Below are 17,655 nucleotides of genomic sequence, written 5' to 3' on the forward strand. Positions count from 1 at the left end.
GCTGGAGCCCAGCAGGCGAGGCTGCGGTGGCCGGGAGCGGCCACTGCACTCCAGTCTGGGCGACAGAGTGAAACACCAACTCAAAAAATAAATAAATAAAAATAAAATAAAATAAAATAATTGATAGAGCCAGGCACAGTGGCTCACGCCTATAATCCCAGCACTTTGGGAGGCCAAGGTGAGAGGATTGCCCAAGCCCACGGATTCAATACCAGTCTGGGCAACTTGGTGAGACCTCATCTCTATAATAAATCAAAAATTAGCCAGGTGTGGTGGCACGCGCCTGTAGTTCCAGCTACTTGGAAGGCTGGGGCGGAAGGATCATCGGAGCCCAGCAGGTGGAGGCTATGGTGGCTGTGAGTGTGCCACTGCTCTCCAACCTGTGCGACAGAGTAAGACTCCAACTCAAAATAAAATCAAATAATTGATAAAGTGGAAAAAAAAAAGTAGCAGATTACTGCTGCCATATGTGAGGAAGACCAAACAGGCACTTGGAGCAGACCAGGCAGCCCCAAGACAATTTGAGGTTATAAAAATAGGGAAGGAACGACCCCAAATGAAGCTTTTAAGGAAACATTAAGAACTGGTGATACTAGGCTGGGTGCGGTGGCTCACACCTGTAATCCCAGCACTTTGGGAGGCAGAGGTGAGAGAATTTCCTGAGTCCAGAGGTTCGTGACCAGCTTGGGCAACTTGGCGAGACCTCATCTCTAAAAAGTTTTTTAAATAAATAAATAAAAAAGAACTGGTGATACTCTGGAGTGGAGCAGGAGGAGGCCACTGAAGAGGGCTCTGAGTGAGGCACGTGGTGGTGCCGACACCACTCAGCCTTAGGGCTACTTCTTCATACCCTTCTTCACATGCTAGCCGCCCCTGTCCTTCCTCTAGGGTAAGAAACATGTATCTTGGTTACAAATGACAAGCACATTATAGCAAATTAAAGACAATACATCAATCTGCATTGGCAATTTTTAATGTTTCACTTGTGCAGAACTGAAATTTGTATTTAAAGGCACAGAAGGAAGGAAAGGCAGTTATCAGAGCATGAAATCACAGACAAAGGATGGTGGATAGAAATCACAGGACTGCTCCTCTTCAGCTTAGGAAAATAAATAATGCAGTGCAAAACTAGATTTTTATTTTATTACACCTTCATGTGAAGATACCACCCAGTGTCAGCGGAGCAAGAGTTTATGGCCACATACCAAAGGTGCACAGTAGATGCCACTTTGGGATAAATGCCCAGAAGGTAAACATTATCAGTGAGTGGGAGCTCCAGGCACAAAATAAGTTCTCATTCAGAAAGTGAACAGAGATATGAAGCAGTCAAACAGACGGTGTTTAAAACTGGAAACCTTGCCTGATATCTATTTTGGAAGTAAACATTATTTGCATATCAAGAACTATAATTTTCAAAAGTGGAATCAGGCCTGATTAAATAGTTCTTATGACTTCCTGATAAAAATTACAAAAATAAAAACTAAAACTTTTCTGTCCTTGAAAGAGATAAAAAACTATATTTTTTCTGGTAATATCATAAGAGAAACACCAATATTTCACCCTATGTCTCTTAGGATGTCATTCTTCTTCTTTCATGTTCTGCCTCTTTTAACATAGTAAAGCCTGTTCAATATGGCCAACTCTGCTAAGTGAAAAGATGCATTATTTACTGAACGAATGAGAAAAAGCTACAATTTGATCCTAACAGGACCATTCTACCAGGTGGAAAGATAAAGACTGAGATTTTCTTAAAAATAAAAACAAAATTAATTATTTAAAACATTCTATATATAATTTCTCATTTCAAAGCGCTATTAGAAATTCTTGATCAGTGTGTGGCAAGAGAGGAAACAGAAATTCAAAATTTGGTAGAACAGGAGCGCATAGTTCTAACTACTTTCATTTAAGTAACATTAGCCTTACCAACTATTATCTTTCTTTCTTATTTAAAACACTGATTGGCCAGGTTAAATCATAACTGGATGAAAGTAAAAGCAAATTTCAACTTAAGTATGAGTACAATGATTCGGGACCACCGTTTCTGCCTCACAGAAAGGAATAAGAGGTGGAATTCTCCCTTTTAAACGTATGCCCCCAAACACCTTATATGTAGATTCCACATACATATATAAATAAAACAAGTTCTGTATTTTCTGAAATAATTTTACAAGTTGATGGTAAATTAGATGTAAAAGAGACATTAGGTGTCATAAGAGAAAACTATGCCTTTAAAAACAGTAAGCATCAAAATTCAATCCAGTGTTTTCTTTAAGAAGTGGATTATTAAAATCATTTTTGAAATGAGATATTAAATGTATTTAAATCTATTCTTTTCTGTACTTAATAATTTTTCTTTAAAAAAAATTTTTAAGAACATCAAGAGCTGGAACATGCTGCCAGGACAGAAATAATCAGAAATGTCTTCAGTCATAAACCTCGAGCATCTCAGTCTTGTTTTGTACTTTTCAAAGCTTGAAGTCTCTCTAAAAGCGGAGGATGAGAATAATGCCACATTGAAAACAACCAGTCAGAGACAGGGAATCCCAAGTTATCTTTGTTAAGTTTGATTAAAGCAGAATATAAGTCTTTAGCCTTCCCGAGTTTCTTGGCAAATGCATCAGCTTGAAACTCAAATCTGCGACTTAGGACTGTCAGGCAAAAAGAAAGAACCTGGAAAAGTAAGTGAAAGGGTTTTAGCCACTGTCCACTTGTTTGTTGTCACTGAAGGTTATAAGAACAGAAACTGTAGAGGGTATTTGGCTTAGGATAGGAGAAATGGCAGGCCTCAAGAAAATCACTAGTATTTAGGGGACGGAGGGTGAGGGAATTATAAATTGAGTCTTATTTTCCCTATGTCAACAGGCCAGAAACAGGCAAGTTGAGCATCTCTAATCTGAAAACCTGAAATCCTAAATGCTCCAGAATTCTAAACATTTGGAATATTGACACGATGCTTGAAGGTCATTCCCAAAGAAAATGCTTACTGGAGCATTTTAGACTTCAGATTTCCACATTAGAGATACTCAGCTGGTAAATATAATGCAAACATTCCAAAACCCAAAAATATCTAAAATCTGAAACACTTCTGGTCTCAAGTATTTTGGATAAGGAATACTCAAACCTGTATATCCAAATGAATGTTAGTCGGGCACGGTGGCTCATGTCTGTAATCCCAGCACTTTGGGAGGCAGAGGTAAGAGGATTCCCTGAGCCCATGGGTTTGAGACCAGCCTGGGCAACTTGGGGAGACCTCGCCTCTACAGTAAGTAAAAAAATTAGCCAACTGTGGTGGTGTGTGCCTGTAGTTCCAGTTACTTGGAAGGCTGAGGAAGAAGGATCACCTGAGCCCAGCAGATTAGGGCTGTGGTGGTTATGAGCATACCACTGCACTCCAGCTTGGACAACAGAATGAGACTCTGACTCAAAAAACAAAAAACAAAGCAAAACAAAAAAGTTAGCCTCATTAAATAGTAACAATTTTAGAGAAAGTGCCATGCGCTGAAAACAGATATTTCCCAACAACCTCTTACTCCAACTTTATAGATGAGGAATGTGAAGCTCAGACAGGTAGTTAACTGGCTGGAGATCACACAGTTAAAAGATGGTAGTGCTGAAATTCTTGGTGACTTTTTTTTTTGGAGTTGGAGTTTCACTCTGTTACCCAGGCCGGAGTGCAGTGGCATGCCCGTGGCCACCCCAGTCTCGACCTGCTGGGCTCAGGCAGTCCTTCTGCCTTAGCCTTTTAAGTAGCTGGAACCACAGATGTGTACCACCATGCCTGGCTAATTTTTCTTGATTTATTGTTGCCCAGGCTGGTCTCAGGCAGTCCTTTCACCTCCACCTCACCACGTGCTGGGATTACAGACATGAGCCATAGTGCTGGCCCTGGTGACTCTAAAACCAATGCATACTACCTTTCTCAGCATCAGAGTTAAGTTATGGTAATTTATACTCAGACTCTCTCTCTTTGTGTGTGTGTGTGTGGATACTCTTGATCATTGTCTACCTTTAAAGACTAATAACAGTCTTTATTGAGATTATTCTAAAAAATATGTGGCAGCCTCTAATGACAATCTTAACATTTAGTTTTTTAAAGTGTATGAGCTATGGCAACATTATCAGAATAAGCAAATGATTTCTGAAGGTGACAAATTTCACTTGAAAATATAAATTCTGAGGGAAAAATAATTTGTTTGCCTATGGAAGTAATGCAAGTTAAATGATATGAAGCCAATTTCTTGAAGTACTTAAAAATGTTAAGAAAAAGAAAATGCCAGCCATGGTGACTCACGCCTGTAATCCAAGCAGCTTGGGAGGCAGAGGCAAGAGGATTATCTAAGCCCAGAGGTTTGAGACCAGCCTGGGCAACATTGTGAGATGTTGTCTCTACAATAGTTCAAAAAATTAGCCAGGAATGGCGGCACGCAACTGTAGTTTCAGCTACTTGGAAGGCTGAGGCAGAAGGATCACTTGAGTCCAGCAGGTCGAGGCTACAGTGGCCATTAGTGTGCTACTGCACTCCAGCCTGGGTGACAAAGTGAAACTCTGATTAAAAGGAAAAAAAAAAAAAAGGTAAGAAATCTCCTGTTTATTTGCCAGTAGCAAATACAGAGTTTCAATATAAAGTTTGGGGCTGGGTGTGGTGGCTAACACCTGTAATCCCAGCACTCCGGGAGGCCAAGGTGAGAGGACTGCCTGAGTCCAGGGGTTTGAGACCAACCTGGGGAACTTGGTGAGACCTCATCTCTTCAATAAATCAAAAACTTAGCTGGGTATAGTGGTGCACACCTGTAGTTTCAGCTACTTGGAAGGCTGAGCCAGAAGGAGCACCTGAGCCCAGCAGGTTGAGGCTGCAGTGACCATGAGCATGCCACTGCACTCCAGCTGGGGTGACAAAGTTAAACCTTGGTTCAAAAAAATAAAAAAATAAGGTTTGGGAGTCTCTGATAGCTTCTCAGATATGAGGGAGGACCCAAAAAAATCCCAGAATTAAATCTTTTGGAGGATGGGCCCCTCGTAGCACACTTGCAAATTATTCCTCCGGATCAAATGGTCAACCAAAGTTTTTATCTGGGAGTTTTGAAAGTATTGAGTCACAATTTTCAGAAGAAATGTCCCGAGCTGTGGCAAACAGGTGACTGGTTCTTCCACCATGACAATGCACCTATCTACAATGTGCTGAGTGTTCAGCAGTGTTTGACCAAAACAGCATGATCCCTGTGCCCCACTTTCCCTATTCACCTGATCTCAACCCAAGTGACTTTTTTTTGTTTCCCCAAATGAAAACAGTCCTCAAAGGGGAATGTTTTGCCCATGTGGAAGAGGTGGAAGAAAAAATAACAGAAGCACTAAAAGGCATCAAAATTGACGAGTTCAAAAACTGTTTTGAGCAAATGTAGTGGCTCATACCTGTAATCCCAGAACTTTGGGAGGCAGAGGCAAGAGGATTGCCTGAGCCCAGGAGTTTGAAACCAGCCTGGGAAACTTGGCGAGACCTTGTCTCTACAATAAATAAAAAAATTAGCTGGGCGTGGTGGTGTGTGCCTGTGGTTCTAGCTGTTTGGAAGGCTGAGGCAGTAGGACCACTTGAGCCCAGCCGATTGAGGCTGCAGTGGCTGTGAATGTGTCACTATACTCCAGCCTGGGTGACAGAGTAAGACTCTGACTCAAAAACAACAAACTGTTTTGAGTAGTGGAAAAAGTATCTCGATATGTGTATTGCATCAAATAGAGAGTACTTTGAAGGTGACTGAAATTTTAAGCATGTAAAAATAAATATATAATTTTTTAATAAATAAATTCCAGTTTTTTGGGGTCCCCATCATAAGTCAAAGCTGATAACTGCATTCTGTCTAAAATTTTAAAAAATATCTTGAATATAAATTTTGGGATAGAATCATTAACTGGGTTCAATAAATCTCTCTCTCTTCAGATTTTAAGCCTCTCAGACTTTTTTTTTTCTTTTTTGAGTTGGAGTCTCACTCTGTCGCCCAGACTGGAGTGCAGTAGCACGCTCCTGGCCACCGCAGCCTCGACTTGCTGGGCTCCAGCGATTCTTCTGCCTCAGCCTTCTAAGTAGCTGGAACTACAGGTGTACGCTACCACGCCCGGCTAATTTTTTGATTTACTGTAGAGATGAGGTCTCGCCAAGTTGCCCAGGTGGGTCTCGAACCTGCGGGCTCAGGCAATCCACTCACCTAAGCCTCCCAAAGCACGGGATTACAGACTGAGCCACTGACTTAAATCTTACTATTACACATAAAAACATAAGCAGATACTAACTTGAACCTATATGCTTTGCCACAGGTTTCCAAACATTTATTTATTTATTTATTTATTGTAGAGATGAGGTCTTGCCAAGTTGCCCAGGCTGGTCTCAAATTCCTGGGCTCAGGTAATCCTCCTACCTTGGCCTCCCAAAGTGCTGGGATTACAAGTGTGAGCCACCGTACTCGGCCCAAACTTTTCTTTCCAAGGGAGATCTTTCCCAGGAAAATGTCCTCTTTCCTTTCATGACCTCTTAAACTTTGACACTAAATATAAGATTTTCTGCTTAAATAACTATACTTTTTGAAACAAACCTCCTGGGCTCTCTAAGTTTTAAAAAATAGTTGCCTCCCGGCCAGGTGCAGTGGCTTATGCCTATAATCCCAGCACTTTGGGAAGCTGAGGTGAGAGGATTGCCTGAGCCCACAGATTCGAGACCAGTCTGGGCAACTTGGCGAGACCTCGTCTCTACAATAAATCAAAAAATTAGCCAGGTTTGCTGGCACGTGCCTGTAATTCCAGCTACTTGGAAGGCTGAGCCAGAAGGATCACCTGAACCTAGCAGGTCGAGGCTGCAGTGGTCATGAGTGTGCCACTGCACTCCAGCCTGGGTGACAGAGTGAGATTCCAACTAAAAAAAAAAAAAAAAAAAGTTGCTTCCCAGTACTTTGGTAGGCTGAGGCAGGAAGTATTGCTTGAAGTCAAGAGATCAAGTTTAGCCTGGACAACATAGCAAGACCCTGTCTTCACAAAAAAGAAAATCAACCTGATATAGTGGCACTTGCCTATAGTCCCAGCTACTCAGGAGGCTGAGGTGGGAGGATCACCTGAGCCCAGAAGTTTAAGGTTACAGTGAGGAAAGATCATGCCACTGCATTCCAGCCTGGGCATCAGAGTAATACCAGTCTATAAAAAACGTAATTAATTAAAAATAAATAAATAAAATAAAAGTTGCTAACACCTCTGTGGATTAATCACATTTCAAATTACTCTACTACCCCACATATATTTACATACTTTAAAAAGTGAATTCAACCACTGAATATTAGAAAACAAACATGGCTGGGCGTAGTGGCTCACGCTTATAATCCCAGCACTTTGGGAGGCTGAGGTGAGAGGAATGCCTGAGCCCACAGGTTCGAGACCAGCCTGAGCAAGTTGGTGAGACCTCATCTCTACAATAAATCAAAAAATTAGCTGGGTTTGGTGGTGCATGACTATAGTCCCAGCTACTTGGAAGGCTGAGGTGGAAGGATCACCTGAGCCTAGTAGGTCAAGGCTGTGGTGGCCGTGAGCGTGCTACTGTATTCCAGCCTGGGTGACAGAGTAAGATGCCAACTCAAAAAAAAAAGAAAACAAAACAAACAGAAGAGAAAACCCTCGGAGCAGGCAAAATAGATGCCACAAAAGACAACCACTAGCACTACTCATGCCTTTACTTATAAGAAGACCCCATTACTTAGAATCTAGTAACTCTTACTTAATGAGTTTGACTATCTGATTTCCCAGGGTATGGCAGGTTAAACAACAAAATGAGGGATAATGACCATGATGGAAAGTCACACCGATAGTAGCAAGGACTATCAGCCTGACAATGAGGAAAAAAAAAAAACCCAAAAAAGTTGCATAAAAAATAAATAGCAAGCCGGGCTCGGTGGCTCAGCCTGTAATCCCGCGCCTTTGGGAGGCTGAGGTGAGTGGATTGCCTGAGCCCGCGGGTTCGAGACCCGCCTGGGCAGGCGAGACCTCATCTCTACAAAAAATCAAAAAATTAGCCGGGTGTGGTAGCGCGCGCCTGTAGTTCCAGCTACTTGGAGGGCTGAGGGCGGAAGGATCGCCGGAGCCCAGCAGGTCCAGGCTGTGGTGGCTGGGAGCGGCCACTGCACTCCAGTCTGGGCGACAGAGTGAGACTCCAACTCAAAAAACAAACAAACAAACAAAAAAAAATAAATAGCACAACTGCTTAAAAAGCAGAGCAGTCTGGGTTATTTAGTATAATACTAAGCTCAGTATCCTAAAGGCATTCCTGAATTGTGACAGAAGGCAAAAATGATGATATCATTATAAGCTATTCTATAACTTCTGATTTTAAGCAGTGACAAACTGTAGAAGGCATTTTGTAAATATTTTCAATAAAAGTTAAAACTAAAACTTTTAGAGTTTAAAGATAATGCATGTCATTTTTCTGCAAAATTTACTTAGTTTATGTGAACAATGCTATAAAAATATGATCTATTACCCTTCATTTTTCTTTCATGGTGCCCCCACCCACATACTTTTTAAATTGTTTGAGAAATAGGATTTATTTAGCTTGTCTTTAAACCTTAACTTCACAATCTGTCCCAAGAAAGAATTACTCTGAATGACGATACCTCAGGATTCCCTATATGATTTCTCAGTTTAATTCAGAAGCCTTACCAAGCATCATGAAATGTCACCATTGCCAGGTTTGTTATATACAGTCTCATTAGCCTATGCCTTATAGCAAGCTACTACAGAGCAATAGTTCTTAAACTTCAATTACCATAAAATACCTACTTTTGATTTTAGGGGTCTTGGGTAGAACTTTAAGGCTATTTCGAGGCAGTTGGTCATGAAGCACAAAGAACACTGCCATTCGGTCTCCCTTATGGAGCCGTATACATACTTTGTTTTGTCCCCTCACCCACAGATTTTCACCCAAGCACTGATAAATATGTGGCCTAGGACATATCATTCCAATAGTTAGTCTCCATTTACCAAGTCCTCAGATACAAGTTATGTAAAGGTACTCACCACTGAAGTCTAATTCTCTACTTATTTTTCCCTAACAATGTGCAGGCACTTATTTATTTGGGCTGGGATTTTTCTACTACTTTCTCATACTGGCCAGTAAATCAAGGGACTAAAATATCTTGTTTCATCTATCTATTAAAACTGTACAATCTTGTTTACTTCTCTTTTACTACCCTAAAGATTCTAGATTTGGAGCAGGCAAAGGCATGTTGTGATATAATTTTAAAGATTGTACATTACCTCATTGTAAGGTGAAAAAATAAACTGGAAGATGATCAATAGTCCAATTAGAGTGGGTTGGCTGTCATAAAAACCAAATGCAGCAAAAAGCTCCTTTTGACCAATTAATACAGCAAATAAGAAAAAACACAGGAAAGAATTCATCTAGAAAGAAGGACATAAAATGTCTAAGTTATTATGAAGTCAATTTTACTATGGGATCAACAGTACCCAAAAAGTACAAGAAAGCACAGTGTGATTTTAAGAAAGGTATCATAGTGTGATCACAGAAAAAGTTATTTAAGTAGTTGTATAACTTCACTTTTATTCTCAAAAGGAAAAGAAAATGTCTTCAAATATATAAACTGTATAGTTTTCTACAGGGGCAGGCTTGAATTACGCCTCTTATAACTGAGAGTTTGAAGTGGTCAATAGCAATGAGATATTTTCTCTCCATAAAAAAGCAAGGGCCAGAATGGATTCTGGCTTTGTTTTATAAGACTGTAATCAGGTCAGGCGTGGTGGCTCACGCCTATAAATCCAGCACTTTGGGAGGCCAAGGTGAGAAGACACCTGAGCCCAGGAGTTCGAGACCAGCCTGGGCAACTTGGCGGAAGTTTGTCTCTACAATAAATAAAAAAACGGTAGCCAGGTGTGTTGGCGTCTGCCTGCAGTACCAGCTACTTGGAAGGCTGAGGCAGAAGGACTGCCAGAGCTCTGCAAGTCGAGGCTGCAGTAGCTGTGAGCAAGCCACTCTAGCCTGGACAACAAGACTCCAAAGAAAAAAAAATTCACTATGAAGACACCTAGACTTATGATCTATACACTTATTTTTGTCAAGTAAATACTGTCCTTTTGAAAAAGAACTTTTGGTTTGCTAAGGGCCTGACTAGAGAATGAATTCCTGGTCATCAGATACCTGAGCTGTTCCTCCTGAATTGGATGCTATGTTGATCTGCCTAGCCAGGAAGCTGGTATGCCCAGAAGCACTCCATCATCAAGTATAAATGGTAGATACAGGGATGGAAATTAACCAAGTCATGAAGGCAGAAGTAAGCTAAATAAGCAGGGTGGCTCATCCTCTATTATGCCAACTCCAGCCACTGTGCCAAGTCTCAATCAACCTTTACTCCATATGGCATTCCCTAAAATCATTTAACTGAAGAGGAAAAAAGTAGAGCCTATTTTGCAAATAACTTTATACAATATGCTGGCACCAGCTGAAAATGAACTGCTGTGACATCACTCAGAATGGTCTTGGAAGGCAGTTGTGAAGGGAAATACTCTTAGTGAGGGGAACTTTATCTTATTTTATTATTATTATTTTTTGAGTTGGAGTCTCACTCCATTGCCCAGACTGGAGTGCAGTGGCACGCTCCTAGCCACCACAGTTTCGAACAGCTGGGCTCCAGCTATCCTTCTGTCTCAGCCTTCCAAGTAGCCAGAACTACAGGCGCGCGCTACCATGCCTGGCTAATTTTTGATTTACTGTAGAGATGAGGTCTCGCCAAGTTGCCTGGGCGGATCTCAAACCCATGGGCTCAGGCAATCCACTTGCCTCAATCTCCCAAAGTGCTGGGATTACAGGCTGAGCCACCAAACCTAGCCGAGGGGAACTTTATTTATTTATTTTTTTGAGTTGGAGTCTCACTGTGTTGCCCAGACTGAAGTGCAGTAGCACGCTCCCGGCCACCGCAGCCTCGACCTGCTGGGCTCCTGCAATCCTTCCGCCTCAGCCTTCCAAGTAGCTGGAACTACAGGCACATGCTACCACACCCAGCTAATTTTTTGATTTATTGTAGAGATGTGAGGTCTTGCCAAGTTGCCCAGGCGGGTGTCGAACCTGCGGGCTCAGGCAATTCACTCACCTCAGCCTCCCAAAGCATGGGATTACAGGTTGAGCCACCGAGCCCGGCTGAGGGGAACTTGAAATAGTACATCTCACCGTCCACTCAACCCAGAAGAAGAGAGAACCTGAGCCAAGGATATAAATACTAATTCATCAGCAGTGGGAAACAATGGTTTGGCTGGATAATAAGGGCCTTGGAACAAATTAGAGGATGGCTAACAAGCACATTTGAAAAAGAGATATGTGGAACATTTCCAAAATTAACACTGAGTTTGATTATACTGTAGCGTAATGTGAACGTTCACCAAAAGAGTTCCATGACAAAGGAGGTTCTTGATGATCAGGTGGAGAAGATACATGCTCTGTGGAGGTCAGTGGCCAAGGTGACAGACATGGAGTTAACGGATTAGTCTACAACAAAGACATACCTCCACTGGCACAGTGCCCAGTCTGTCCAAAGAGGCAATCAACCCAAACCTAATAAGGTACCACATTTCTGGGACCAGCCCACCACCTTATGGTAGGTTGATTCCACTGGACTCCTCCCATGATAGAAGAGGAAGTGATTTTCTGTATTAAACTGAATACTCAATTAGAACTTGGATATGGACTCATTTAATATCTCATTCATTGCCATATATTCATATAACATAGTTTCGAGTTAAGGAATTCTTTTTTTTTTTTTGAGTTGGAGTCTCACTCTTGTCACCCAGGCTGGAGTGCAGTGGCTTTCTCACAGTCACTGCAGCCTCCACCTGCGGGGCTTAGGCAATCCTTCCAACTCAGCCTTCCGGGTAGCTGGAACTACAGACGCATGCCACCATGCCCGGTTAGTTTTATGAGTTATCGTAGAGATGAGGTCTCACCAAGTTGCCCAGGCTGGTCTTGAACCCCCAGGCTCAGGCAATCAATCCTCTTTCCTCGGCCTCCCAAAGCACTGGGATTACAGGCTGGAATTCACCACGCCCAGCCAGGAATTCATTTTTACACCTAAAAATATAAGGTAACAGGGAAGTGTCCATAGGGGATCACATGTCTTCCTATGTAATCCATCACTCAGAACCAGCCGGCCTTTGAGAAAGGTATGAAGACCCACTTAAGACTCAGTTGAGAGCTGGGCTTGGTGGCTCAGCCTGTAATCCTGAGCCTTTGGGAGGCTGAGGTGAGTGGTTTGCCTGAGCCTGCAGGTTCGAGACCCGCCTGGGCAACTTGGCGAGACCTCATCTCTACAATAAATCAAAAATCAGTCGGGTGTGGTAGCGCGTGCCCGTAGTTCCAGCTACTTGGAAGGCTGAAGCGGAAGGATCGCCAGAGCCCAGCAGGTCGAGGCTGCGGTGGCCGGGAGCGGCCACTGCACTCCAGTCTGGGTGACGGAGTGAAACTTCAACTCAAAAAAAAAAAAAAAAAAAAGGCTCAGTTGAGGCTGCATGGGCTCAGAACCAGTCAACAAGACACAGTGCTATTTTACCCAGAGCCCGAGAATCTGTTGGTTTAGAGGCACTAATACCCAGAGGAGGAATGTTATTGGAATTGTTTTCTTCTTTATATTTTCTACAATTTTCAATTAAATATGATTTTTTTTTTGAGTTGGAGCCTCAACCTCAACCTGCTGGGCTCCGGCGATCCTTCCAAGTAGCCGAAACTATAGGCACGCGCTACCATGCCCGGCTAATTTTTTTGATTTATTGTAGAGATGAGGTCTTGCCAAGTTGCCCAGGCCAGTCTCGAACCCGCGGGCTCAGGCAATTCACTCACCTCGGCCTCCCAAAGCACGGGATTACAGGCTAAGCCACCAAGCCTAGCCAAAAAATGCTTTTAAAGAAGCATTTCAGGCCAGGTGTGGTGGCTCAAGCCAGCACTTTGGGAAGCCGAAGTGAGAGGATTGTCTGAGTCCAGGGGTTCGAGACCAGCTGGGCAACTTGGTGAGACCTCATCTCTACAAAAAATCAGCCAGGCATGGTGGCTCATGCCTATAGTTCCAGCTACTTGGAAGACTGAAGCAGAAGGATTAGCTGAGCCCAGCAGGTCGAAGCTGTGGTGGCCATGAGTGTACCACTGCACTCTAGCCTAGGTGACAGAGTGAGATTCCGACTCAAAAAAAAGCATTTCAGACCAAGTACAGCAGCTCAAGCTCGTAATCCCAGCACTTTGGGAGGCTGAGGTAAGAGGACTACCTGAGTCCAGGGGTTCAAGACCGCCTGGGCGATTTGTTCTCTACAATAAATCAAAAAATTGGCCAGGTGTGGTGGCGCATGCTTGTAGTTATAGCTAGTTGGAAGGTTGAGGGGGAAGGACTGGCTGAGCTCAGCAGGTTGAGGCTGCAGTGGTCATAAGCATGCCATTGCACTCCAGCCTGGGCAACAGAGTGAGACTCCAAATCAAAAAAAAAAGCATTTCAATGTCCAACTTATCTTGGTTTGTTCCTCTTGATCTTGACAGGTCTTACATCTGAGTGACTCTGGAGGTAATGATGAAGGCAGTGACAATAAACATGCATATAGTACTTATCATGTCCAAGGTACTGCCCCAAACTCTTTACGTGCATTAACTCATTTCATTCTAATCAGTCTTATGAGGTATTAGCATTCAATGAGGGGACAGAAGCTGACAGAGCCTAAGGAACTTGCCTGAAGTCACACAGGGAACTGTGATGGGAAACCAGGTAGCCTAGCTATGGAGTCTGTCTTAATTTCTCTAATATATGACCTCTCATGCCTGCCATAATTCTAATTTAACTACTGTGCCATAAAAAAGAATTGTCATGCCAAACTTACCTGGCTAATAATGATATTTTTGACTGTGTGTCCTAATTTCCAATGTCCCAGTTCATGGCCTAGAACAGCAAGCACCTCCTCATTTTTACATCCTTGTTTCTTATTCTGAAAAAACAAATGGAAAATAAACTATTGAAAACCTTCAAAAGCTTACACCTTTTAACATAGTAATAGCTCTTCACAGATTCTAACTCAAAGAAATAATCAAAATAATCAGACTTTTGTGTAAAACTGTTCATTCTCTTAACAAAGCATTCCCTGAATCATCACTCCATGTGAGACACCAGGTTAAGCACCAATACAGAAGAACAGTGAATGAAATCTTAAGGATGATGGTAACAGGCAATCCTGGAACCACAGCAGTGCACCAGATTTGACAGGTAGCCTACCATCTAGAGTTGAAAAGAGCTCAAAAGCCAGTCTGTGAGGGCTGCCATCATCTATCCCTCTGTTACCATCCCATTAAACCTGATGAAACTAGTGGAAGATATATGCCACCAACAGGAGGAAGGAAATCAACATGAATTTCCACCTAGAAGAAAGGGAAAGGAATACCAAAGATGACCACAAAGGGACGTCTAATAAAAGAGCTGTATGACGGGAGTTTAGAGAAACCACTTCAAATATAAAGGGAATAAAGATCTCTCCCAGGGTATAAGAGGGCTGAGGAGCCTACAATTGATAAGGCTGATGATGAAACTAACCCTAGAGAAAAATATACTGGAAGAATTAGCCAAAAACTACAAAAGAAAACTAAGCACATTAAAAAAAAAAAAAGTAATTATTAAATAAGAAGGGAAAAAGGTAAGGAAGGCATGCTCAGTAGTGAATAATAATTGCATAGGTACAATAATGTAAATGCTGAATACTGATTTAACCAAAACTTGTAATGTGATTATATTGGAAGAATTGGAGAGAGGGAGAAGCCAAGAAGTTAGGGCAAAAAAGATAAATCTTCATCTACTGTAACTGAAAGTCAATAGTGTCAATAGATAATAGCATCCATGTATTACCTAGAAACATGGAGCGGGGCTCGGTGGCTCAAGCCTGTAATCCCAGCACTTTGGGAGGCAGAGGTGAGAGGATTGCCTGAGCTCAGGAGTTCAAGACCAGCCTGGGCAACTTGGTGAGACCTCGTCTCTACAATAAACCAAAAAATAAATAAATAAGCCAGGCATGGTAGCATGCGCCTGTAGTACCAGCTACTTGGAAGATTGAGGCAAAAGGATCGCCTGAGCCCAGCAGGTCGAGGCTACAGTAGCCTTGATGGGGCCACTGTACTCCAGTCTGGGCGACAGAGTGAGACACCAGCTCAAAAAATAACAACAACAACAAAAAGAAATATGAAATGTATATAAATGTCAGAAATAGCAGCTAACAGGATTGAAAATCCATGGGGAGAGGGGACTGGTGGGGTGAGATGCACAGGAAAGTGAAGCATAGGAAAGCAAAGGCAATTGTTGGAAATTTTAAACAAGATACTTGTCTTACTTTAATGAAGTAAAAACTAATGTTAAAATTTATCGGAACTTTGCTTCTCTTAATTTTGGTATAACATCTCAAAGCAGTATTATACAAAGATATCACATAAATACACATACAAAGACTAGGCCAAGAAAAATGAAAAATTAACAAAAAAGTTACTAACATTTGTTAAACAATAATGACATACCAGTTCCTCTGTGCTGATACATTACAACCACCATATACGATAAGAACTCTTGCCAAGTGCAGTGGCTCATGCCTATAATCCCAGCACTTTGGGAGGCAGAGGTAAAAGGATTGCCTGAGCTCAGGGGTTCAAAACCAACCTAGGCAACTTGGCAAGATCTTGTCTCTACAATAAATAAAAAAATTAGCCAGGTATGGTGGCACTCGCCTATGGTTCCAGTGACTTGGAAGGCTGAGGTGGAAGGATCGCCTGAGTCCAGCAGGTCAAGACTGTGATGGCTGTGAGCATGCCACTGCACTCCAGTTGGGGTGTTAGTGAGACTCCGACTCCTCCCCCCAGAAAAGGTAAGAACACCTATTACCACTTCTCAGATAAGAAAATCTAGGCACAGAGAAGTTAACTAATTTGATTACTGTCAAAGTGCCAGTAAGTGGAAAACTTGGGATTTGAAGTCAAGTAGTCTGATGCCAGAGACCTGTCCTTTCAACTTTTACACATACAATGATGATAAAGGTAAATTACTGAACATTCATCAATCTAATAAAAGAAACAATTTTAGCTGACACAAATGTAATCATTTGCATGTTATTACTGTACTGCATACAAATAATTAAACATAAGTGATGGGAGGTCATATAAATAATGAAGTATAACATTTAAAAAGCAAATAAATTATTTCTGTGGCCAGGCACAGTGGTTCATGCCTGTAATCTCAGCAATTTGAGAGGCTGAGGCGAGAGGACTGCTTGAGCCCAGGAGTTTGAGACCAGCTAGGCAACAAAGCGAGATCTCATTTCTACAAAAATTTAAAAATAAATTTATTTTCCATTTTATTTATTTATTTATTTTTTTGAGTTGGAGTCTCACTCTGTCGCCCAGGCTGGAGTGCAGTGGCATGCTCCCGGCCACCGCAGCCTCGACCTGGTGGGCTCCGGTGATCCTTCCGCCTCAGCCTTCCAAGTAGCTGGAACTACAAGCGCACGCTACCATGCCCGGTTAATTTTTTTAAAAAATTTATTGTAGAGATGAGGTCTCGTCAAGTTGCCCAGGTGCGTCTCAAACCCATGGGCTCAGGCAATCCACTCACCTCAGTCTCCCAAAGCGCGGGATTACAGGCTGAGCCACCGAGCCCGGTTTAAAAATAAACTTAAAAAATCTTTTTGTTTATATACTTTACAGAATTCAGTGTAAACAGTGACAAGACACAATGAACAATTTAATCTTGTGCACAGATATGCACTCACCCCCCCCACACACACTCATTCTTAGACACACACACACACACACACACCACACACCCTGGACACTTGACTCTGGCAATATTACTAAGTAGACAATCTAAAAAAAAATCCTTGAGCACCTAAAAACACTGAGAAAGTTACAATGGATATCCTTTTTTATTTTTTCTGAGTTGGAGTCTCACTCTGTCACCCAGACTGGAGTGCAGTGGCCGCTCCCGGCCACTGCAGCCTCGACCTGCTGGGCTCCGGCAATCCTTCCACCTCAGCATTCCATAGCTGGAACTACAGGTGTGCGCTACCACGCCTGGCTAGGATATCCTTTTAAATATGTAGTTTAGATCACTAGAAAGTAAGGAAAAACTAAAGTGAAGAATTGAACTGCAGGCCCCTTGTATGAATCCATGAAGGGCCATACCCTGAGCCAAGGAGTGGACTAAAAAAATATATATAGGCAAAGTAACCCAACTGGGAAAATTTATGAACATTCAAAATCATTATCTGTATGATCAGAAAACCCATAGCTCAAGTACGAAAGCACTTCCAGTTTGGTAGCACTAGGGACGACTGACAGAAGCAAACGTAAATCTTCTATTAAGGATTAGATTCTAAACCCATACAGCTCAAGATTCTTAAAAGATTAAAATTAGTGGTAAATTATGAGTTCACAATAAAAACTACAATACTCCAGAAGACAAACCACAATTAGTGAGAGTCAGCAGAAACAATAAAGAGCAGTATTAGCTATAATCCCAGCACTTTGGGAGGCCGAGGTGAGAGGATTGCCTGAGCCTGCGGGTTCAAGACCAGCCTGGGCAACTTGGCGAGACCTCATCTCTACTATAAATCAAAAAGTTAGCC

General features: G+C 42.2%; 1 protein-coding gene across 2 annotated transcripts in view; it reads right to left on the reverse strand.

Annotated features, from left to right (window-relative positions):
- Positions 1–954: 954 nt before the first annotated feature.
- Positions 955–17,655, reverse strand: part of ZMPSTE24 (zinc metallopeptidase STE24) — a 46,687-nt gene continuing 29,986 nt past the window's right edge. For both annotated transcript variants that reach the window (XM_008065504.2, XM_008065503.1), the window contains 3 exons: positions 13,885–13,989; positions 9,283–9,426; positions 955–2,670 (listed from right to left, as the gene is read on the reverse strand). In XM_008065504.2, the coding sequence (XP_008063695.1) occupies positions 2,446–2,670; positions 9,283–9,426; positions 13,885–13,989 (474 nt within the window). In that variant the 3' untranslated portion in view covers positions 955–2,445. The remainder of the gene's footprint in view (positions 2,671–9,282; positions 9,427–13,884; positions 13,990–17,655) is intronic.

The sequence above is a fragment of the Carlito syrichta genome, unplaced genomic scaffold, assembly GCF_000164805.1.
Source record: "Carlito syrichta isolate Samal-C Ts95f unplaced genomic scaffold, Tarsius_syrichta-2.0.1 Scaffold308579, whole genome shotgun sequence".
Lineage (NCBI taxonomy): Eukaryota > Metazoa > Chordata > Mammalia > Primates > Tarsiidae > Carlito > Carlito syrichta.